A 24,548-nucleotide genomic window follows, 5' to 3' on the forward strand; every position below is an offset into this window, starting at 1 on the left:
AAAATGTTGCCCACATAGTATCTTGGTGATACTTGGTCACATGTTATGAGTGTTTCGGGGGACTTCTCACGTGAGTAAGGATTGATATGCTTAGGCACAGTGTTAGTACTTCCCTAAGAAACTATACATTTCCAGTGTTCTTTAACCCATGTGTATAAATGGAACAAACACAAAATCTTGTTAGAAAATTAAGATGTTTTGTTTTATTTTGGAAAAAAACATTTTATTATTACTTACTTGCAAAATCATTCTTGCTACATAATCTAATTTAAAACTCACATCTCATTCAATTAAGATTTCATACCACGGAGAAAATGATGCTGTCCCGAAGAAATACTGCAAAAGCTGCCATATACAAGCCCATAAATAAACTGCATGATTTTCATACTTTAAGACTGAGGATAAGAACAGGGTTTGTTTTTGAAGATTCATTTCAAGCATTTCTATTTCAGTATATTTTCTGCATTCAGTAAAACTGTGAAAATACATAGAATCAAACAAGATGAACAGACTGCGGGGGGTGGGGGCGGGTGGACATTTACAGTGTGCTTGTGGTTTTTTACTACTTTATCAGAAACTAAAGAAGCAAACAAAATAAACTCCATTCCCATTACTAATAATAGTGTTCTAACTCCTAAACTCATGTGACATAACCAAGATATACTACTTTATGTTCAAAATGCACAGATAGAGCCAGCGACACAGGTTATGTACTGGAAAACATTGCAATATCTTCAATAGGTCTCAATACATATGGGTTAATAAATGTTCAGTCCTTATATAATACATCTATGTCATATTCCAAAATGTTTAAAAATCATGTTCATGATTCATTGAGTCTATTGGGGTATTTTGGGGACCACATTATATGTTATACCTGGATAAAGAAATAGACTTAACCCTTTATAGTAGATGCTGTTGTACTGTATGTCAAATGTTATTTTCAAATGGATCTATGATCAACCATTGCTACTGACAGTAACTTAGGTGACTGCTATAAATTTAGCATAGGAGTTACATTCAAAGTGAGAAAATGGCACAGTGGGAATTATAAATATTTTAAAAGCCAGATTTTTTAAAAAAAAGACCATTTCCTATGCCTCATTCACATCACTTTTACTATAACATAATGATTAGAAGAGAAATCGCCTAATAGGGTTAAAATCTATATCCATGGTCACAGTTTTTAAAAAAATGTGCTTCAGTATCAAAAATATGTTTTAAATATTTTATCAGCACACAACACAGACACTTTGAACTCTGTTATCACAGTACAGTTCTGTTACAACAACCTGCTTCCATATACTCCAATCGCTCTTCCTATTGTATCTTTTGGAACAGACATTCTCTTTCCACAAGGGTCTGCTATATTTACACAGTTGTAATAATTATTCCAATGCTCAAAGGGCTAAGAGCAAACCTATGCACAAAAGCCGATAGAGAGAGAGAGCCACTTCAGTATTTAGCTTTCTTCTTTCCCTGCTTTTACATTTAGCTGTCAACAAAATAGAATTATTCTGCTCACAGGATTAGAGTTAATAAATGTCTGTATTTACATGTATTTATGCTCTGTTTTGCCTGTGTACTTCTGGAGTAAATTGGTTTAAGTTAATGCAATAACTGCAGAATTTGGTTCCTTTTTTAGTTAGTTAGGGAACAAATCCCAGTCCCCTGAAATCAATGATAAAACTCCCACTATCAATAGGAGATTGTCATTGACTTCAGTGTATGAGCCTTGGCCTTAACTGTGGAAAGTATAAACATTAAATTAAGTGGGGAAAGATAGTTTGAAAACATTGGGTCAGATTATCGGCCCCCTTATAGCCAGGACCGGCGCTATTGTTTTTAGCGCCCTAGGTGCACAGCCATTTTGCCGCCCCGCGCGCTGCTCCCGCGGCTCTGGTGGACCTGCCGCAGGCATTCCTGCGGAGGGTTCGGTGGTCCGCGGCTCCGGTGGAGCTGCCACAGGCGTGCCAGGAAAGTCTGCGGCAGGTCCACTGGAGCCGTGGGACCGGGGGACCCTCCGCAGGCATGACTGTGGCAGGTCCACCGGAGCCGCCTGCCGTGCCTCCCCCCACCCGGAAAAATGCCACCCCCCAATAATCCTGGCACCCTAGGCAATTGCCTAGGCTGCCTAAATGGAAGCGCCGGCCCTGCTTATAGCTGGTGGCACAAAGCATTGGGAAAGCAAGCACAAACTACTCAGGGGTTTGCCTACTGAAGGGGAATCCCCGGATGAGATGGGGCAGCATGGGGGGTGGGGAGGTTAGAGATATGGCTAGGAGAGAGAAGATGTGGCAGCAATGTCATTTTGGTCTGAGCAGATTGAGCTGGTGGAATGTTCCCTTTGGAACGATTGTTGCTGAGCAAATAGAGCAAGATGCATATTTTTGAGGCGAAATTAGCCCCTGGCCAGCCTCAAGAGAATAGGGGTATATCAGTGGCAAAAGCCATCTTGTCCTCTCCCCACCAACCCTGCTGGGTGGGCACAACAATAGTGTGGCTGAGGGTTTGCCTCAGTGTGTCCAAACTACCTTCAGTGAATTACCAACTGACGGTCTACAAGAACCAGGAAGACATTGCTCCAATGAAAACTGAGCCCCCCCGCCCCCCAAAGATACTACATAATTGTATTGGAAGCAAAAGCTGCTGAATGCTGAGTAGTTTAAATCACAAAAGACTGTCTTGCAGTCTGTTTAAAAGATGTCTGGATACCAATACACAGACCCATCTGCAGTCTTGCTACCTTCACAGTATTTTTTTGGAATTCAGTGTCTCATTCTGACCACTAAAAGGAGGAAGATAAGTCACAGTGTGGGTTTTGATTTCCAGAAGCTACAGGTCAATTCCATTTGTGAAATGCGTGTAATGGACCATTGTTGATCTGTCTGAAAAACTGAGACAACTAGCTTCTATTATGGTTTGTCAGCAGACAGAAATCGCCCTTTAACTGAAACTAACATTGCGGATTGGAGCAGGGTAGTCAGAGCCATTTATATATATATTGCAGATCTGGAAAAAGGAATATCTAAAAAGTTAGTGCTGTGTGTGTGTGTGTGTGTAATATATAATATATACATATATATATATTGCACATGTTGTTTGTGTGTGTATATAGACATAGCGTATATCTGCTTCATAGGTCCCAAGTCTATAGAGTGGGCTGAATGGCTGGAATTTTTCTTTTTTTCCCCTCAAGGTTTCACTTCCGTACAGTGTTCCAATGAAATGCCTGTTGGCAGAATGTGGTGGTAATAAGCTTCACTGGGATAATTGATTACTTAAGATATTCCATGTAAACAGAGAGTGCACAGCTAAACAAGAATAGCCCTATTACAACATCACAATAGGAAACTTTTCATTTGCAGAGCACAAAAATGCATCTTTCCTGAAATACTTGATCTTTAGATTTGGATAGCAATAACCTTCCCATCCCTAGTGTTGTCATCGTCACTGACAAAACCATCCAGTGTATAGTAGTGCTAGTTACTCTACAGCTATTGCTAATGGCCAAGTGGTAGGTTGCATTACACACTGGAAGGGAGGCAGGTGAGGACAGACTTGTACATACTCGGCAAAGCAATGTGGCAATTTCCAATTTCTTAGGCAGTGATTAGAAGAGCAGTTCCTACTGGCATTAATGGTGAGAAAATAATGATGGGGCTGTATTGGAGGTCCTGAAGGTTTGGCTTGATTTTCAGAGAGAATCTGGGTCTAATATCAGACTGCTGATAAATCAATCCGATTGGCTGAATTAGTACTCTTGTCCCAGTTGTTCATCTTTGTAGGAGTTGTACCCGGCCTATTCCCAGTCATCTGGAAGACAAAATAGTATTGAAACTAGATTTACTACTTCTGGTAAATCGCTATTGACTGGAGGACACGAAAGCCTGAAGGCATCAATCTAGACTCCACATTACCTTAGACTCTTGAGAGCACAAGCTCTAAAGAAGCCATTTAACATGTATTGTCGGGTATTATTCAGTGATCACTGCCAATCATTTCAGAAGCTATCATTTCTAATAGCCAGTTTTCTCATAAAATAAATTTCTTTTGTCTCAAGACAACTTAAGCCCTCCTTGAATGGGGGAAAGAGAGAGGAATGCATGTATACACACTGATTTGTTTATACAAATGTTCATTAGTGGGACTCAAATGTAAAGGTATTCTGCCTGGAGCTGGTTGGAAATTGTCTGCTGGAACAAACTTGCATCAGAAAATGCCAATTTGTCAAAAGCAAAGTGTTTCATGCCAACCTGTCACTTTTGACAAGTCTCATGAAGGAACACAGGCAGAACGCAGCCTGTCAGGCAGGTTTCACATCTCTCCCTGCCACCTTGCCAACTCCTTGGCAGCACACGTGAAGGACTGCCCTGGAGTCGGGACTCCTGGACTTCCAGGATTTGCAGCTCCAAGACAGCCTTGCTATGCGGACACCAGGGCTTCCAGATTCTGAGGCCAGCTGGCTGCCTGGACTGACTGATCCCTGTAGCCCAGGGACCTGTTGCCCTGCGAGTCAGGCAGCCTGGGCAATCAACTGGCATAGAAGCCCGACAGCCAGGCTCTAGCTGGGGCACACAGGGCTTCCAGGTTCCCCGCCAGAAGGCTGGGAGTCTGGCAGTCCTGGGACAGGCTTCAGGGTTTGTGGTTCCAGGGCATACCCGCCAGGCAGACTGGCCCCCGAGCTTCCATAATCTTGGGCCTGCTCAAATCTTGGGGCAGCTGGCTTCCAAGGTTGTGGGAGTTGGACAGTCGAGGAGCCAACTACTGTGAACATTGGAGAGCCAGCTGGCCCATGGAGTCTGGAAGCCATGGAGCCAGGAAACCGTGGAGTCCCTGGCCCTGGGGGAGTCTTCATGGCAGGGCTGCCCTGGAATCACGAATCTTGGAGGCCTTGCCAGCTGATAGCTGAAACCAACATGATTGCAACATTTCTGTTCGGCTGAAAATTTCAAAAATTTTGAAATAGCGAAATTTCCCATGAAACAAAAATTCTGACTTTTGACCAGCTCTAACCCTAACCAAAAATTATGGTCATCAGTTGAAGTTAATAGCAAGAAAACTCTTTAAGGGCTTGGTTCAAAACTCATGGAAGACAATGGAAAGACTCTCACTGACTTCAGTAGGCTTTGGATCAGGCCCCAAATCTGACGTTTTAGAAGTTTTACTCACTGACTTAACAGAATTTAGTCCTCTGCTTTCAGAGTATCTCATATAGTCACAACACTTGCCCATCACCACTGGCTATAGAACACACTGTAGAGACAAGTGCTAATTAACTTCTATGCCCCCTGTAATCTCATCTTTCTTTCCACAATATTACTCTAGAGCTGGGCAATATTTTTCAGCTGAAACTTTTATTTTCGCACACAAAAAAATGCAAATCCGTATCTAATGAAATATTTTGCCAAAATGTGTGTCCATTTGGGCAAAATGTTTCAGTCAAAACAAAAGAGAGGTTTTGGAAATGTCTAAACAAATCATTTTAACGTTTTTGAAAATGAAACTTTTCAAATTTTTTGGGCTACACAAAGCTGTGAAGGAGAAGGACCGACGGAGAGAGACACACCCCACCCACTTTAGCGTTGTGCTCAGGGCACTCACTGGGGATGTGGGAGACTCAGGTTTGAATCCCAGCTCAGGAGCAGGGACTGCAACCCCCGTCACTCCCCTCCCAGGTGTGTGTCCTAACCATCAGGCTATTGGCTATTCTGGGTTGGGTCTAGGGTGACCAGATGTCCCAATTTTATAGGTACAGTCCTGATTTTGGGGGCTTTTTCTTATATAGGCACCTATAACCCCCCACCCCGTCCTGATTTTTTTACACTTGCTATCTGGTCACCCTAGTTGGGCCTCTCTCCATCTCTGCACCCTGGTTTTGTGAATGCAGCCCTTCAATTCCTTTGCTTGTGTTAAAAAAGTTCAAAATGAAACATAGTTTCAGGCTGGACAAAAATGTTTCCTTGGACACAAAATAAAGTTTTTCCAACTTTTTCACTTTGCTGAAAACCCCCCACTCCTTCCCATAAAATATATTTTTTTTAACTTCAGTTGACCAAATCAAACAATTCTTTTGATTTTTTTTTTTCGGAACTGCCAATGAAAAACTGCCAAAAAAATCAGTTTAGTCTCACAGCTTTGCCCTACAACCTTCCAGCCAGTACAATAGGGTAAAAATGGCATTGATGGGAGCACTTACGATATCAGAATTGAAGGGTTTCACATTGATGTTGCGAATGGAACTGCTGGTGAGGGACCACACCTTGGTTTTGTGCTTAAAGGCGGCTCTAACCTTTGGAAAGAGACATTAGATGGCAGTCAGGAAATGATGATCCTTATCTTTTTTTATTTATTTTCAGGTACAAAGTATTGTCTTTATCTTATAAATGGATGAGGGTTCATATGCATATATTACTGTGGAATATTTGCCATTCTGCTGTACAGTAATAATAATATTGTGGGATTCCATTTTAGTGTTTATCAATAGGTCTGTGATCAGATTTGCACATTTTATAAGTAAAAATATAAGCTCTGATTATATCAGCTAATCTGTGCACTCAAGGGGGCACTTCCCTGGACTCCGTGCAGTTCCAAAGTAACTGCTCTGCCAGGATCCACCAATGATTGTGGCCTCCAGGTGCACCCCCAGAGACACAAGGGGCTTTGTGCAGTTCATCCTGGTCTTCCGGGGATCCCATAGGTTCTAGGTGAGTCACCAAGTTTGCAGGTGGGCCTGTTTTCTTTTTTCACTGGATGCAAATCCTGACAATGCACATGCACATTCATCTCTCTCTGATGGGATGACGGGATCTGGCATCAGAATTCCTTCTCCAGAACCCCTCCTGGCAAGTTTTTCTCTGACAGGAGAGGATCCAGGCAGTTGTTTTTTTCCAAACTGCCAGCCCTGCAGATTCTAATAATCAAGTAACACTAGTGCAACTCCATCACCTTCTATATTATGGCTGAACAGGTGTCTATGCAGAGAGGCTTTGGCCCAGCATTGGGAGCTTAGTAAATAATTGTGTTTGATGGTTGTGAGCCAGACTAGCATGCAGCCTGCTTCTCCAATGCTGTGCTGACTCCATGGAAGTAAAAATGGGAAGAAGTATTTGTTTTAGTCACTAACAGGCAGGGGGATCTGTTGAGCAAAAGGTGCCATCTTACGTAGTCACTTTTCAGAGCAGGCCTGCAGCATAGCTAAAATTCCAGCATGAGGCCTAGGCACCACTTATCTGGAGAACCAGAGTGGGACTTAAAGATGCTGGCCAGTCTGGCAGAGGTGAATTTCACACTTTAAGAATAATGTTCACTTTGCGCGCACACAGGATGAAATTTTGGCCCCACTGAAGTCAATGAAAAACTTGCCCACCATGATCCTCCAAATACCCACTGCTCCACTGAAGTCCTAAAGAAGTATGTCCTCATAGTGACAACAGGGATCATATCTGCATGCCACTCCGGCTCACCTTTCTCAGTCAAACAGCCCCCCTGAAATCAATGGGACTGTTCATGTCATTAAGCCCTAGTGCTGCTTTGTCATTCTCTAAAAGCATTGCCTTTAATTTGGCACTTGAGGGTCTGATCACATTGCAGGTAGCAGGGAACAGAATACTAGCCACCCTAGCTACAGCCTTACATGTACCCTTATATTTATGAACTACATGATGCTTTCTGATGAAATTCAACTTCTCTCCAGTTGGATAAAATAAAACCAGGCCACCTAGAAATATGGTGATGGGTGTATGTCCGTTTAATTGCTTTGTCACTTCCTTCTAAAATGAAAACACAATAAACACGCTTCTTAAATGCTAATGTAGGGGAAATATCAGTATTCCAGAGATGGGGAAACGGAGGCACAGAGCAGGGAAGTGACTTGCCCAAGCTCACCCAGCAGGGTAGTGGCAGAGCCAGGAATAGAACCAGTGCTCTAGTCACTAAGCCATACCACCTCCTAGACATTAGAATCCAGCATGATTTACAAAATGCTAATTGCTAAACACTAGTAGAGGAAAAAACAGGACAATTAACTCACTAGTTCAGTGGCATGTCAATCTGTGAGACTTAGTAAATCTGGAGAGAATTAATTATCACTGTATTGATCTGGCACCCTTTGAAGTCAGTGGCAGTTTTGCCATTCTGAAAGCAGAAGGGAGCCAATGGTTGGTGATTTTAAACACATACAAACATATTCTTGTTTTCCTGACAGCTACAATTCAAATTTGGGTAAGGTGGTCTGTATATTTGTAGTTCCTGTGGTGCTGTATGTGTACCTATTTATATTTCTCCCAGTGTGACTGCAGGCTATAATTGTTGTTTATATTCTCCCTCTTCTTTTGTTGCTGTTCTCCTTTTTACTTTGAAAAACAAAACAAAAAATAACTTGATAAAAAAGGATGTAGTCTGCTCTGTAGTTCCTGCGTTGCCAGGGTCCTCGGATAATCAAGAGTACTGCCATTTTTTACAGTATTTCTTCAAACAGGTTTTATGTATTGCTTGTAAAATCCTATATCTCTGCCTTATCCTACTGAGTTGAAGTATTGCTAGCAGTTTTGCTTTCCTATGTCTGGGACTCCCTGTTACACAGAGTGTTGAGGAGTAAAGCATTTTTTTTTAAGTTTTTTTCAAGAAGGTCTATTTTAAATAGAGACCCTCATAGAGACTGTACAATGGAACTAATAAGAAATAGTCTCCAAAAGCAAGTGCTCATTTCTGCTGTTTGCCAGGGATTCAGACTCTGAAGTACCTAAGATCACTTGGAGGAGTTTATGAATTCCCTTCCTTAGTAGGTGGCTGGAGTTTTTTTGTTTTGTTTTTGTGTTTTAAAAGTAGCAAGTCAGATATAAATATCTGGCCATTGGGTTGTTTTGTCTGGGAGTCAGATGGGTCATGGAGAGAAAGAGGCTCTCTGAGCACAGGGAACAATAGGATATTTAAATATTTTTCCTTCTTAACTTTTATCAGGCCTCCTAGCTTTACACATTGGCGTCTCCTTCTGATGCCACTGCAACTAGAGAATTCAGTACTTGGTCCCAACACTATGAAGTCATTGGGGCAGAGACCATGATTACATTCAACAATGGTCATGATGATGGTGCTCAGCAAATACCTGATTACTACAAGCACCATGTCCTGCCTGCTCCTGCACAGGCAGAGAAGGCCCTTAACACTGAAGAACTGGAGTGGTTCCAATGTGTATGTGTAGCATGGAGGGAAGAGACATGGGATAAGCAGAAGAGTGGTCAGTAGTAGGTATATGTGTATATGCTGATCCACTGATTAAAACAACCACATGGCATTGACAGCAGCTTCCATCACCACCTTTGATTTACAGTAACAATGGCATAATGCTGGGCTTTTATGCTCAGTGCCCTGGGAGAGGGGTGCATTCTGGCTGCTCCAATCCATATAGAAATTCCCTGTGCAAGGCCTATTTATCTGGCTAAAGCTTTGGCTCTAGAGTCAATCCAGTCACACAGTCCTTGCATGAAAAGACTCCCCTTCAGTCCATTGTAAAAAAACGTTGCATCCTGCCAAGAAAAGTCCCCGGCAAATGTTCTCCTCTGGTTTCTCATTAATAAAGAGATTGGTGAGTTCTAAAAGATTGTTTTGTTGAGATTAATATTTATTTTCCCTTCTGGCTCTGAAATCCAAACATTCTCACTTCAGAAAAGTTGCCCATAGAATGCAAGTCTCCATCCATGCCCAAGCAGTACGTTTCCCCTTAGACTTGAATTCTGATCTATCGTCACATATTTTGAAACTCTGCTTCTTTAGGTTAAATGCGCTAAATGACTTGCAGTGCTACAAAGTGGGGTCATGTGTGGCCAGGAGTCCTCTAAACCATAAAATCACTGATAGCTTCATGTTTCTCCCACAGAAACTTACAAATATCAGTGACAAGGCAAGTGCCCATAATGGGTTCATTTGCTGTTTATTTTATGCCCATGGCACTTGAGTTTTTTACTGAGTTCTTACTTTCCTGAAGATTTCATAAATTGTAATGACAGTGACTACATAAAAAAACATACACATTGCTAAGCAACTGTGACTGAGGAATAAAGGGCATACCTCTGAATTCAGAAGACAGTGAAACAGGAAGATGAAAAATCCCTGAAAGAAACCAAAAAAGGGAAGAAGAATATTACAGGTTATTACTTGAAGTATTGCACTAGGCATGGGTGCAATAGACTGAAATTTACAATTGAGCATGAATGGGTCAAATTCTTCCCTAACTTAATCAGTTACAACATTAGGCTACTGATAGGACTGGTCAAAAATTTTCCATCTAAAACTTTTACTTTATTTTTAAGGAACTTGGGTTTTCACCAAAATTTTCACAGAAAGTGTCTGCCTCCAAATCCAAAAATTTAAAAATCAAAAATATTTTAGTTGTTGGCAATCAAAGCTCTTTTCCAGCCAGCTGTAGCTGGGACCCTATGCTGTATTATCTGTTTTGATTATCTGTGGAATTCCTTTGTGAGAGAACCAAAAAATTCACAAGTGCTGCTTTTACCTCTCTGGTCCAGGAAAGAACTTAAACATGCCCTTACTTGTATGTCTGTACTCAAGAACCTGCTTAACTATAAGCAGATGCTTAAGTCCTTTCCTGCCTAGGGATGCTTTCGGTCGATCAGGGCCCTTCTACCTTGTCCTCCAATCACAAGTGCTGTATGTGTAAGCGGGCCTCTTTCCTACTAACCTTTGTCAAATGCAATACGCATACCCTGTTGCTCAATCTGATGAGATCTACCCAGCCACGTAGGATTGTCTTATTTGGTTCCTTCGGGATCACAGAATCTTAAACTGACTTTACAAACTTGAAAAATTTCAGTGGTGCATCCACTGTTAAATCTAGTCCTTGATGCCTCACTCTCTTGAAAATGAAATTTGAATAAACTCTGTCAAGGGCAGTGTTCAATGCCTGTTCATCTGGTGGCTATTAGAGGCCTCACTCAATTGCTCAGTATTTTCACTGTCTACGCAGAGACTGGAGAAATAGCATTGATTATGAGATAAAGGGGTATGGAAGATCGGAAAAATATACACAAATGAAAACATTGTTAAAGATCTGTCAGTTGCAAGCTTGCGGGACTCTACAGCTATTGTCTGAACCCCCAGAGCCTGCATTATCTACTTACTTGCAAGGAATTGAATATTGCAAACATGTACTGAAATACCATTGCATGGTCATTGACAGCTAGAACTCCAAAGATCCATGAACTTCCCAAGATCGGTAACAATACAGCAACTGCCTTAGCTGTCAACCTGAAAGATAAAATGACAGGAAATTTAACAGAACTGCCAGATAAACAGTGTTTTTAACACATCCGAGGGGAGACTTTTATCAATTATTTCTTGGCACGCAAGTGATTGCAAAAAAAAAAAAAATCTTCTCACAGACAATGCCATCGGATTGTTGCTCAGATTTATTGATGATGTGTAAATGATTAGCCCTGTCAGCTTTTGATCACTGAAAAAAAATGAAGTAGGACATATTTATGTTCACAGCACATAGAAAGAAGTTCATCAGCATTATTCTTATGAGTCATTTGATAAGAGTGCATTGGTTGCACTTAAATAAAAATAATATCTTCAATTTTATTTAGTGCTTTCCTCTCCAAGGATCCAAAAGTGCCTTCCAGACTATGGGCAACTGAAGCTCACTGAACTCAGGGAGACCAATACTGTCAAGTGCTCATGCATCTGTATATAAATAGAGAGGATTGATGGTCCAGTGGTCAAGGAACTGTGGATACAGTTGCCAGCACCACCAGAGACTTCCTGTGTAACTCTGGGCAAGTTGCTTAGACTGTCCATCGCGGAAGCATTTAAGTCTCTAACTCCTATTGAAAGCAATGGAAATTAGGTGCCTAAAATACTTTTCATGCTTTTTGCCTCTGTGCTTCAGTTCCTCAGCTGTAAAATGGGAATAACAGCGCTTCCCTACCTCACAGGGATTTTGTGAGGATCGATTCATTAAAGATTGTGAGGTATTCAGACACTATGGCAGTGGGGCCTGTGTACAAATCTTATTATTATTTGTTATTACTGAAGTGCTGAGGAGCCCTAGCTATAGACCAGGACTCCATTGTGCCAGGCGCTGTACAAACAGAGCAAAAAGACAGTCCTTCCCCCAAGGGATTTCAAATCTAAGTACAAGACAAGAGACAACAGATTGATATAGACAGATGTGTCATCAGAATTAGGCCTTACGTCTCTGCACCTACAGCCTCCTAAATTAGGGCCTAATGGTGTGAGGTGCAACATTCTTTCAATCTCCTGCAAGATGTTTATCTTCATCACCAAAAGGAATTAAGCATGATCAGTACCTTACATGATCAGGCATTTCCAGAAAGGTAATTTGCAGTTCTGGGATTTGTTTGCTGGTTTAACTCAAGATGTTGTGTTGTCTTTGCTGCACCAGAACACCAGCCAGCCTACATGTAGGACATGGACCTCTGACCAAATTGAAGTCACAAAGCATTACTGTTTATCTTACTTAATTGTCTACTCTCCAAAAGTCCCTTTTTTTTTTTTCCAGTGCATTATTCTTTCTACTTCCTTGAGAGGTACTGACTCTCGGCAATAAATTGTACTAAAGAAACTTTCATGTGTGCATGTAAACATCAATATTGAGTGTAGCAGCTGTAAGAGCATTGAGCAAAAAGTACCTGGTCTGTTTCTAAGTAAGAAAAGCATGAGAACAGCTCATTCCATCTGCATTCAGTTAAAACAATATACAACTTACAATATACAACAAATTAACTTGCAGTTAATTTTTTTTCTTGCTGAAAGTTGGTCTGAGTTAGAGTGAAGCCAGGTGGCTTGTGAATATGTACATAGTGACTCCATCACAATCCATTTTCTCCTAAAAAAAAGATTCAGCGGTGACATGCCTAGGCCAAAGCTTTGGACAACCAGAAAGTATTCAGCAAGGGTTTGCTCTCAAAACTTTCATGGAAGTACTGGGGAATAACCTCCTAGTTTTCTCCATGAGCACAAAGCCTATTAGCCAACTGGCACCTGTGCAGTTCTGTTATGCAAGATGGAAGGATGCAGGAGATTTCCATGCCCTATACCTCAAATTACTGAAATCCGGAAAGATACCAAGGAAGAAATGCTGCCTTCTGTTGGCAGAGGGAAGCAACACTGGTGGAACTGAGGTGGGGAGAGTGGAAGTGGAGAAAAAAGACTCCTCCTTCCCGGAGCTGTCTAAGTCCTAACAACGGCACATGGCTCCAAGTCCCCAAAGCAAGTGAGTAATCCAATTCCTAGTGAGCATTGCACTTAAACACGTTTAAATACAAGCACACGCTTAATTCCTATTGAGGCCAATGTGATTTAAGCACATACTCAAAGTTAAGTTCTTTACTGAACTGGCGCTGTGGTAAAGTTGGAGATCAGTAGGTCAGGATGGGAATTTTGAGGGAAGAGGGGATGGAGCCAAGAACCAGCCCACCTTCTGAACTATTGCATCCCTGAGGAGTTTGCAGATTGCTAATAGGAAATAATAATGTCTCAAGCAATATTAACTTCCCCTTTGGTGGGGTTAGGGTGTAGATGCAGGAGAGCAGTGTCTACAGCCGCATATCTTTTGTTAGGACAAGGGTCCATGGTGATTATAGAAAACAACAGGAGAAAAATGAGGCTGTTGTATAGCATAATTCAGGGGTCGGCAACCTTTCAGAAGTGCTGGGCCGAGTCTTCATTTATTCATTCTCGTTTAAGGTTTTGTGTGCCAGTGATACATTTTAACATTTCTAGAAGGTCTCTTTCTAGAAGTCTGTAATATATAACTAAACTATTGTTGTTTGTAAAGTTAATAAGGTTTTTGAAATGTTTAAGAAGCTTCATTTAAAATTAAATTAAAACGCAGAGCCCCCTGGACTGGTGGCCAGGACCCGGGCAGTGTGAGTGCCACTGAAAATCAGCTTGCGTGCTGACTTTGGCACATGTGCCATAGGTTGCCTTCCCCTGGCATAACTCAATGGAAAAATCCCTTTAAATACTGAGTGCCAAGTCAGTCATCTCAGTGACCCAAGTAAACAAATCTTTGTTTTTTAGTAAAAAAATACATAGAAACACTGCATGGAGTCAAGGGTTGTGTCAGAGAAGAAAGCCTGGATTACTTAAAATGTATCTATTAATGAGAAACTTGGTGTCCTTGGCCACAAATATTTTAGTACAATTCAATTTGATTCTGCAAAGGGTTTGTCAGCCAGGAACTGAAGGAATACAATAAACCCCGAGGTCTATTATTCACTTACAATATACACTTCAAAGCATTTGGTCTTGAGAGCAACTTGATCAATGGTGCAGAATTATTTCATGATGCAAGGATATTTTTTTCAAGGCTAAAGTCCTTCACTTCAACAGCAACACAGGAAATATTTCCCGCTGACACATTGCCAAGGACCCAGATTCTGCAATGAACTCCTGTGGGGGAAACCAAAACCCTGTGACTGGGCTGAGCCCCACTGATTTCAATGGGGTCCACCTACACAGGACTCATTGCAGGCGAGGGCCTTACGAAACATGGAGAAAATGGAATCTGGACATTTAGACATTTTAGATCTCTCATTTAATCCAATATTAAAAACACTTTCCATTAGGAACTCATCACTCGTACCCATCTGCTGTCTCTCACACATCCAATTTTATGAAATTTTGCTTTTTGGGATAAATTTGTCCCTGTTTGGTTTCTTCAAAAAAGGGGAGTTTGTTTTAATTTTTAATTTAAGTTTGAGCAAAATGACTTCAGCCATACTTGGAGTCATTTGACCACAACAAATGCACTTTTCCTATTGCAAAACTATTCTAAACACACTATCCAAACAATGCTTCAGTAAGAGGGAATGACATGAAAACTGACATGTGGGCTAGACTCAGTGAAAACTATGGACTAGTCAGTTTAGGCCAGATTTACAAAGGGATATAGGTGCCTAACAATGTAGATAGTCATGTAGTGTGATGTACAAAAGTATCAAAGTAGGTTAGGTGACAAAGTCCCACTGATAGTCAACAGGAGTTAAGTGCTTCATTCAATTAGGTGCTTTTATAAATTCCTATCCGTCTACTTCTTTAGGCACCTAAATACTAAATCTGGACATTTGTTTTTAACAGGTTTTGATTTAACAAAGGACATAGACCTTTGAAGACTGAACATTGACCATGTGCAGTGTGAGGGCAGGAGATGAATGTAATTAGAGAGGCACTCCATACATGTGCATCTTTTTAAGAGCACATCCATTTAAACTGGGTGGTGTTTAGGAGTAAAATTCACCCCGTGCAGAGGATCAGCACAAGGTCTGTGTCACTTGCATCCAGTTTAAGACTTATTTTGCTTAAGTGGTGCATAGTTCTTATGCCAGTTTGTTGCATGGGTGAATTGAATGACTGGTTCAAGGAGTTATGAGATCCACTAACCATGCTAGGAGCTTGGCGGCATTTTTCCTTGACCTTTTTTATTTTCTTTCCTCCTCCTCCTCTGCCCCCACTTCCCCAAACTTTGTTTCATTTCCTCTTTGACCTTTAAAAAAATGCGTAGGAAAATAAATGCAAAAAGCTGCATTAAGCAACAATAAGCTCAAAAAGATTCAGAAAATGCAAAAGCTACGTTAATTCCAATGCATTACACATACATGTTGTTTTTTATTCCTGTTTCACTGGCTACATGAAGAGTTTAGGAGACTAGCCCTAATCATTTAAACCATACAACACAGCCAAGTACGTGTTGCTTTTGGAGCCTTAGCTGGTGTTTGAATATTCAGACTGAGCAACCTTAACAATGCATCAGCATGGCCCTTTGGATTTAATGCTATGAAGTTTGGTAACCAGGATGATAATACTGAGTTTGATACTTCAAGACACTGAATGGGAAAGCCTGATTTCTGTTGCCTAGCTGTGCTGGATGGATGACTATAAGCAATGCCCTGTTCAATTAATACAGATGTAGGTTGTCTTTTACCACTAGTGCAGAGGAAGAGGGGCCACATAGCTGCCCCGCCCCAGGCGCAGTCCAGGTAAGTCATGCTGCTCAGAGGCACAACCCAGGGAAGGGTTAAATATCCTATTTTCCCATGCCAATAGCAGATCACTACTCCCCCTGGCTAGTTCAAATGTTGTGCCGGGGGGGGGGGAGGGCAGAGTCACATAGTGACTTAGGCACCTAAATCCCAGGGTCAGGCACCACTGGTATTCACAGTACCCCCACTTAACTGTCACCAAACCCAGTAGGCACCTAGGCTCATTCAGCACCTAACTTTTTGCAGAGTTCCTTAGGTGCCTCCATTCTGCCTCTGCACAAGAGCACTCCAGCCCCTCAGCAGCTGCTTGAATGCCTTACCCCAGTATGAACCAAGGGACGATGGGTGTTCTTCTGACCAACAGACCTGTGAGGCCTAACCCCACAGGTAAGTTCTGAGCATCAGAATATCCCATGGCTCAGTGTTTAGGGCACTCACCTGAGCATTGGCAGATCCGTGGTCAAATCCTTTCTCCCCTTCAGGCAGAGGGAGGATTTGAACTGTAGTTTCCCACCTCCCAGGTGAGTACCCTAACCACTGGGCAAGTTATGGGGGTCGGGGGGAGAGCCCCCTGCAAGAAATGCTGTAGATGACTAATTCCCAAACAAGGGTTTGCAGCTCAGCATCCCAAGCAGAGGGAGGCGCCTCCCTGCAGCCTGGATTTAAAAGCCAAACTCCCTGAGAGGGGCAGGATTTAGGACACTCCCTTCTCCTTGACATCTCCCATTGTCTGTCTTAGGCAGGCAGGCAGTCACCCAGCCTGCTGGCCTTTGTGAACCCCATTTGGATGATCCTATTGTTTCCTATTCATTGTATAGGAAGGCCAAGCATGTGAATCCCAGTGATTTTCTAGGCGCTGAAAAGTTAGCCATAGCCACACTAAGCATCGCTGGTTTCTTGGTGAATCTAGTCTTTAAGCTCTTCTTTTCCCCATGCTTGCAGGAGAAATGTGGGCAGGCAGCATAAAGGGAGGACTTACCCTTAGACATCTGCGTGGGCACATTCTAGGTGATGATGAGCTGCCCCATAGAATTTTAGAAGCCATATAAGGGTTTATTTCTCACAGAAGCTGATAAAAGTTCAATCCCTATTGCTCTCTTGCAGCCTAGCTCCATTCAAATGTCTTTGCTTCCAGCGTCCATGTATGTGGTGATCAGCCCTGCCTTGAATTGATTGGGAGCAAGACAGAACTGGCACCAAGGGGGAATTTGCTTTTGTTCTTCCTTTTTACTTTATTTTTCAATTTTCTTTTAACAAATATGTACCACTTATTGCTTCGTTAACAGGTGATTTCTGGGAACTGCAGAGCTGTTTTTGTTCTGATTACATTTTTATATTCAGTCTGTGTTTCGCAGCCTTTGGAATATTATTATTTGTGCACAGTGTATCTATCAGCCTGTTCTACTGCTAGGAATTGTTTCTCACTGTGTCAAAATGTTAACAATCTGAATGGATGGATTGCAAGTTACACAGAAGGCACAAGCTGTGCAAAGCTTTGTTCAGCAATAGATGTTTCGATGTGGGCTGATTTAATTCCTATGCAGAGCCAAAAGAATGGTTTTGACTTTTTTTTTTCTTTTTAAAGAGCCAACAGCAATGAATCTGTACTTAATAGGGCCATCATGCTGCAACTGGCTCGCTTGCAATCAATGGGGTTCCTTCAGGGTAGTTGCTGGCAGTTGTGCAAAATCTATTCACTGGGCCTACCTGTATGAATCCTGCAAATCAGGGCCCAGGTATTGAAAAAGCATCCTTTTAAACCTCTCCATGGACTTGCTGCCACCTTTTCTGTTCTTTCCCTTCACACATTTGGAACAATGTTATTGCAAGTACAACTTTCTTTAGAGTTCCTGATGCCTCAATCAGCCTTTCCTGAGCTTTCTGTCTAATTGACTCTCCATCTTTTTAAACCTCCATCCAAAAAACCCAAAACCTTGTCTCCTTTGCCTGCTCCTCTTAGGGGCCAATCCTATAACCCTTACTTAAGAGAGTAACCTTACTCATCTGAGTCATCCCACTTAAATCTTTGTTTGACTCTCCGGTTCCTATTTATTGTTCAATTTTGCATAACATCCAATCCTTGCATAGGCAATGCCAGATCTTCAGCTGGTGTTAACTGTTCAAACAAAGTCAATGAAGCTACACTGATTTGTACCAGCTGAAATCCTGGTCAATAGGAACGTGAAGGGAAGATCCTGGAGCTACTGTAATCTGTCTTAGCTCCATTGATGGCAAGGTGTGCAAGAAATGTAGGAGTCAGGGCCCGTGGGATATAATTTCTGTCAACGACATAATATGAAATAAGTGTTCAGTCTTGTTGCTGTTAAATTCAGTGGGACTTTTGCCAAGAAGCAGGGTCAGACCTTATTTTTTTTTTATATTTGCAATTGGTTTGGAACAATTCTACTCACTAGAGCTTTCTTCTTGCTCTTATTTAATTTCTCCCTCTTTTCTATTGTTCTGAGGACACACTCCATATCAAATACTGATGATTGAACTAGCAGCCCCAGGGACAAGCTTTACTGCTCACAGGAAGCAAACTGTATTGCTATTAAGAATGGGATCTATAACTCACAGATCAGTTTTACTGGTTCTATATGAGGAACTAATCTGTTTAAGGCATCTGATCTCCACAACTTCAGACATTCTGTCTGCTAAATTAGGCACTAAATTAAGACCCATAAACCAAGATTATATAAATAGCAGGAAGAGGTATGGTCTATAAAAGCAGACTCTTTTCCATAGCAAGTCACCTTGTTAGTTTGACGAATGGTCCTTTTAACTGAATTTTCTCTTTTTGCGGTTTACTTCAGACATCCACCACTAGCAGCTCTCTCAAAATCTAACAGAGTTCAGATTAATAGTGGAAGGAGATGAACTTGGACTGTTCCCAATTTGCTACAACTTGTAATCACCGAACTCTAACCTAAGAGCTGATTAAAATCTGTGAAACAAACAGTTTGCAAACTTTCCTTCACAGACAGAACTGCCATTCAATTCAGCTATGTTCTTACCTCCTTTTATGCTTGGTATTCACCAGTCTTCAGGATTTTATCCCTACTGATGTGTGAGGAATGGCTATTCTTTACAGAGTGGGAGTCATAAGTGAACAAGAGCATTTTGTTGTTTACTATTATTTATTCAATCATCTAGTCAGGGAGCAAAATCGCCCACTATAAACAGTCTAGCTGAACAATATTAGGAAAACCCATTTGCTGGAAATCATTTGAGCAAAGTAGCCAGTGTATTGCTACAAATACTTTCACAGAAATGTGGATAGGTTTACAAAGCATTTGGACCTGAGCCAGAGTTGGTTGATATCAATGAGAGTCTTTGGGATCAGGCCCTTTATGACCCCAAAATAAAAATGAGCTGAATTCACACCCAAAAATAGTCACAATGAATAATTTGACCAGCACAAGGAATGTAAACCTGGGGTCAAAAGACAGGTTTCAGAGTCAAAATTTCTTGGTTCTCCTCTGAGCTCAACCACCAACTCATTGAGCAAGTCAACTGGAGCATGATTTTCAGGAATTAGTTTAATCTATGAACTCCGGAAGGCCCCTTGGTCTTGTGGATAGAGCACTGGTCTCAGAATCAAGAGACCTGGCTTTCAATTCTGGCTTTGTCACAGATCTACTGGGTGAATTTGGGCAAGTTTCTGTTTTCCCTCTGGCCTTTGTCTATTTAGCCTGCAAGTTCCATGAAGAAAGATTGGGGCTTCTAAACACTACAGTAATACCAAGAATAACCACATAGGAAGTCACTGGTAGCAGATGCTCAGCGCTTCTGAAAATCAGGCCCTTGACTTCACTATGCCTCAGTATCCCCAGGGAGAGGGTGATATTTCCTACTTTGCAGGGGTATTATGAGACTTAATAATGTTTGTAAAACACTGTAAATGCTTTGCTTACTGCATTCTAGGGCCCAGGCCTACAGCCTGTGCTGTTGAAATGTGCTGGTAATACAAATTATTATACCTTTTAACTGCAAAGAATTTTTCCCATGCTGGACCTGTTCTTGAAATTATTTTTTCTTTTTTTGGGAGGCTTTGTGAACAATAGCCAGCATTTCACCAAGGAACCCCAAAGGAAAGCAGACGCTCTGCTGAAGTGTTGGCTGTTCCTACACAGCTTCCAGAAACCTAAAGCTGCTTTTAGCATCCAGTCTAAAAAATGAAATTAAAAAAGGTTCCTTCCCTCCAACCAGAGTCTGTCTGGGGGGAGCAGGAAGTCAGTCTCCCGCTTTTTGAAATAAGCTGCCATTAGTTCTTTGGTCTGAATCCTGTAATTGAACTACAGTGTATTATATTTTGCTGATATGTGATGTAATGTGCAGCTTATGGAGCCCTTCAGTGTTGCTCTGCTGATGACAAACATTTTGGCATTCCTCAAAATGCTCTAGAATGTGTTTACACGGGAATATAAGGTGGTTGTGCAAGTGTGTGTGGGGGGGGGGGGAGGAACACACTAGGAATTATAAGTGAGATCATCAGAACATAAGTGACTTGTGTAAGGTCCCACAGCAGATCAGTGACAGAGGTAAGAATAGAACCCAGGTCTGCTCACTCCCATCCCAGTGCTTCAGCTATGAAACACAAATCTTGTTTTTTATAGAAAGTCATGTTTGCAGCAAGAAAGTATTCTCCCCCCACCTCCCTTCTCCCCAGCTGAAGGCATGAACTGAAGATCAAACACGAAGATTTACAGTCCTGGCTGGCTGGATTTTCAGGGATTAGCTCCCTGGGCAAATCCTTTTTCTGAACTGGGACTTTTCCATCTCATTTTCTCTTGCTCCTTCATTTCTCAGCTTTCCTGACATCATCCCTCTCTAATGGCTCTTGAGCTTCTGTATCACTCCTGCGTCTCAGTACCCAAATCTAAAGATGGCCCCTGCTTTTTCACCAACCTTTGCCTTTGAAGAAAGGTGTGGGAGAAAACACTGAAGAACCTAATCTCATAGCATGAGGTTGTTATAGGGTTTGTCATGGCAGATGGGTTGGGTTAATGTTTCCTATTATGGGTCTTTGTGCCCATCTGTATCCTTTAGACAAGACTTTCTAGAGCTCAGCACCCAACAGCTTGCATTGTTGTGAATGAGGTAGAAAGTGGGGAGGGTTTCCATTGTTCTCGCAGGGAACTGAGCCCTTTGGAGACTGGCCATATATTTGTGCTTTAAGCAGTCAAGAGTTATGTTTGTGTCTATATAGTGTTGCCTATCATGCCCCATCTCTATTTGCTCATCGCTTTGAGTCACCGAATCAGCCCCAGGGTAACTGAGTATATATCTTCCCTGTCCCCATAATGACCACTACAAGAATGGGTAATGCAAAGCACTTAAGGTTTGTCTTGCATCCCGCTGGACTACCACTGGAATACCACTTTATAATCATTTACAGCAAATCACTCATCAGTGGTATGGTTATTTAAAACAATCTCGTTAGACTGTTTTTTTTATTGCATAGCAACATGTTCAATGAATCATGAGTCCAAATAATGTACAATCCTGGTTGCAAATAACATGGAGAAGTTTATTAGGGGACTTGAAACTGGGTGACAGAAGTATGAATTCCCCTAGCAGCTGGTACTAATGGCTGTGGTGAGAAGTCAGAGTAATCAAGTGCTCAGAAACGCACATGGAATCTAAAAGCAATTTTTAACAGGACAGGGTCTGGTCTTCAGAATGTTGAAGATTTATTAATTTCCCATGCAAACCTCGTTTGTTTATTTCCCCAGCTTGATTGTTTTGCCCCCATTTGAAAGCTGTCAGTGGAATTGCTGCCAGGGGAGGTAGCAAATAAGGTAAAGAGGGCAAGAAGAAAATTAACCTCTTTCTCCTTAGGGATACTTTTGTTCTTCTCAGGGAAATAGATGGGAAGTGAGGTTCCATTTATTGTTAGAAAACTAAACTGCAGTGTTTCAAGAGGTCAACTTGCTTTTATCTTGAAGGAGGCAATGTGTAATTATCATTAGTCATCTTGTTTCCACGGGCTGATTATACCTTGCACAGCAAGCACTCCAGAGTGGTACAACATTTCTCTATCAGCCCAGATAACAGAAAGTCTGCAGGAGGATTCGTTTGCATTATTTTGCATAGGATGTGTGCCCTCATGGTGCTTCTGAGATGGGCAAGCAGTCATGGGACAGTAAGGGTTGGAGAATTGGCCCCAGAATCATTACATCAATTAGGAGAGCTTCCTGGTAAAAGCAAGGCAATGGTTTGTTCATCACAATTTTCATCATAGAGCCATACAGTTAAATAGGGAAAGAGCATTGTAGGTTATCTAGGCCATCTTCCTTACCCCATCTCTGCAGGATAGTTCCCTGCAATATATTTCTTCCTTGCTGTATCCCATCTCATATCAAATGGTTTCAAGGTGAAGCTTCCATCTCATCACAGCTCCCTATCCATTCTCTATTGTCTGGGCATACTCTGTTTGAAGAATGGATCTATAGCAGCTCTATTCTTACTAGTTTTAATTAGAGTAAATTGGCTACATCTCCATGAGTCATCTTGAAAAGATATCCTGAAATTAGGCCTATTGTGCTATTCACAGTTGGTCTGTTTATAACCATCTGAATCATTTTTATAGGTGTTATATCATGCAGTACAAATCTTTTGTTTTCTCATTTCCATGCAGTAAACCAGAGTGGCAGACCCAGAGTTCATAAATCTGTAATTGGATAAGTCGTCCTTCTTATAAAACAAAAAACCTCTTAGTGTTCTCCTTTCTCCTTCTAACAAACTAGCTATGATTATAAAGCCATTACCTTTTACAGGGGCACTTGCAATCTGACAGCATTCAGCTGACATCAAACCTAACAGTGACACAGGTTTGTTTCAACACAAAGGGCATGCTGAAAAGTACCTTAAGACAGGGAACCCAAGCCAAATTCAGAGAGACCATGTATGATGGTGTAAGTTAGACACCCTTGCATCAATTGAGATCCTTTACAGCCACTTAGGCCTGGTCTACATTACCGTGTACTACTCCAGTTATGTAAATAACGTAACTGGAGTCAACATAGCTTAGGTCGACTTACTGCAGTGTCTACACTGTGCTGTGACAAAAATGTTAGCACTGAAAGTGGCAGTGTAGACACAGCCTAAGTTAGGCTCTAGAGGAAGTTTATGTTGGTGAAATAAGCACATTGAGGTGGCTGGAAGAATGCACATCACATCAATTTAGACTCATTTATATAACTTGTGTACTTGGCCCTCTGGACCTCATTCTTTACTCAGGCCAGCTTTACACAGGTGTGACGGTATTGGTGTCAGTGGAGTTACTACTGATTTACACTGGTATAAGTCAGAGGAGAGAAACCCTATGAGGCCAGTATCAACTTATGTCTTGACAAAGATCCACAGCAGGGCCATGGCTGCTCTGGGTCAGATGCCTTGGGCTTGCAGAGCTTAGGGTGTGGGAATAAATGGAAGTATAGATGTTCAGGCTTGGGCTAGAGACCAGACTTTGAGAATCCGCAAGGGGAGAAGGTCTCAGAGTCCAGGCCCCAGCCTCAGCCCAAATGTCTACACTGCAATTTTTAGCCCCCAGCCTGAGCCCCATCAGCCTGAGTCAGCTGACCTGGGTTCTGAGACTCGGTGCCGCGGGTTTTTTAATCACAGTGTAGACACCCTTGTATTGAAGATATGTCGTATTGTGCTCAGAGAAGATTTCATAGACATTGTGTGTCTTGTGCCTTTCTTACTTATGCTACCCAGTTGATTAACAACTGAGCTCGGTAATGTCTGAGAACAGCAGCAGTTGTTGAAGTAAAAGTCACAGAAAAAGAGAAGCATAAGGAAGCTGTTTATTGGAAATCTATAGGTTTACCAAATGTTTCTGTTTCTTACCTTGAGGTCAATGAGGCTTGTAAACTGACCAATGGGGGAAAACAATTGTTTTAGCCTGTGCCTGACATTTCTGCAAAAATACCAACACCCCACCCACAGGAGCTGAACTCTGAAAATGGCCTCCTGACCGTAACAGCCTTAATGATCTTTATTAATGAAATAATACCAGCAAAAATGATGGTTTCTCATTTCCGTGACAACAAGGCTAGTAAATAGCAAAGATACCAAGGTCAGGCATATAAACTGACAAAGAAAGGAAAGTAATTTGCTATGTAATGGCCCATATGAGCTTTAACTGCAGTGCTGGTAAATTATTAGGCATATATTTGCTTGAATTCTCTCTTTTTAAATTTACATAAGGAAAAAAAATTGCTGGAACAGTCCTACAATCCTTCTAGCCTGGTATCCCGTTTCTGAAAACAGCCAGTACCCAGTGCTTCAGAGGGTGACATACCCAAAGAAATACATCTAACTGAGCAATATTGTATAGCATGTAAGGAGGGGGTTTTCTTAACTCCCAGTTCTTAAAAAAAACATTACAAAAATGGGGATTTATCGCTTTTATTATTTATCTTAACTGGTGTAACTGCAGATGCTAAGTTATTCATAGAAATGTCTAAAGATTTTGAACTTTTATTAGTTATTTACTTCAATAAAATCCCACAGCAG

General features: G+C 41.6%; 1 protein-coding gene across 2 annotated transcripts in view; it reads right to left on the reverse strand.

Annotated features, from left to right (window-relative positions):
* Positions 1 to 238: 238 nt before the first annotated feature.
* Positions 239 to 24,548, reverse strand: part of ADGRD1 (adhesion G protein-coupled receptor D1) — a 249,784-nt gene continuing 225,474 nt past the window's right edge. For both annotated transcript variants that reach the window (XM_050923502.1, XM_050923503.1), the window contains 4 exons: positions 11,139 to 11,265; positions 10,069 to 10,110; positions 6,200 to 6,292; positions 239 to 3,816 (listed from right to left, as the gene is read on the reverse strand). In XM_050923502.1, the coding sequence (XP_050779459.1) occupies positions 3,721 to 3,816; positions 6,200 to 6,292; positions 10,069 to 10,110; positions 11,139 to 11,265 (358 nt within the window). In that variant the 3' untranslated portion in view covers positions 239 to 3,720. The remainder of the gene's footprint in view (positions 3,817 to 6,199; positions 6,293 to 10,068; positions 10,111 to 11,138; positions 11,266 to 24,548) is intronic.

This window comes from Gopherus flavomarginatus, chromosome 15 (genome assembly GCF_025201925.1).
Source record: "Gopherus flavomarginatus isolate rGopFla2 chromosome 15, rGopFla2.mat.asm, whole genome shotgun sequence".
NCBI classification, from domain to species: domain Eukaryota; kingdom Metazoa; phylum Chordata; order Testudines; family Testudinidae; genus Gopherus; species Gopherus flavomarginatus.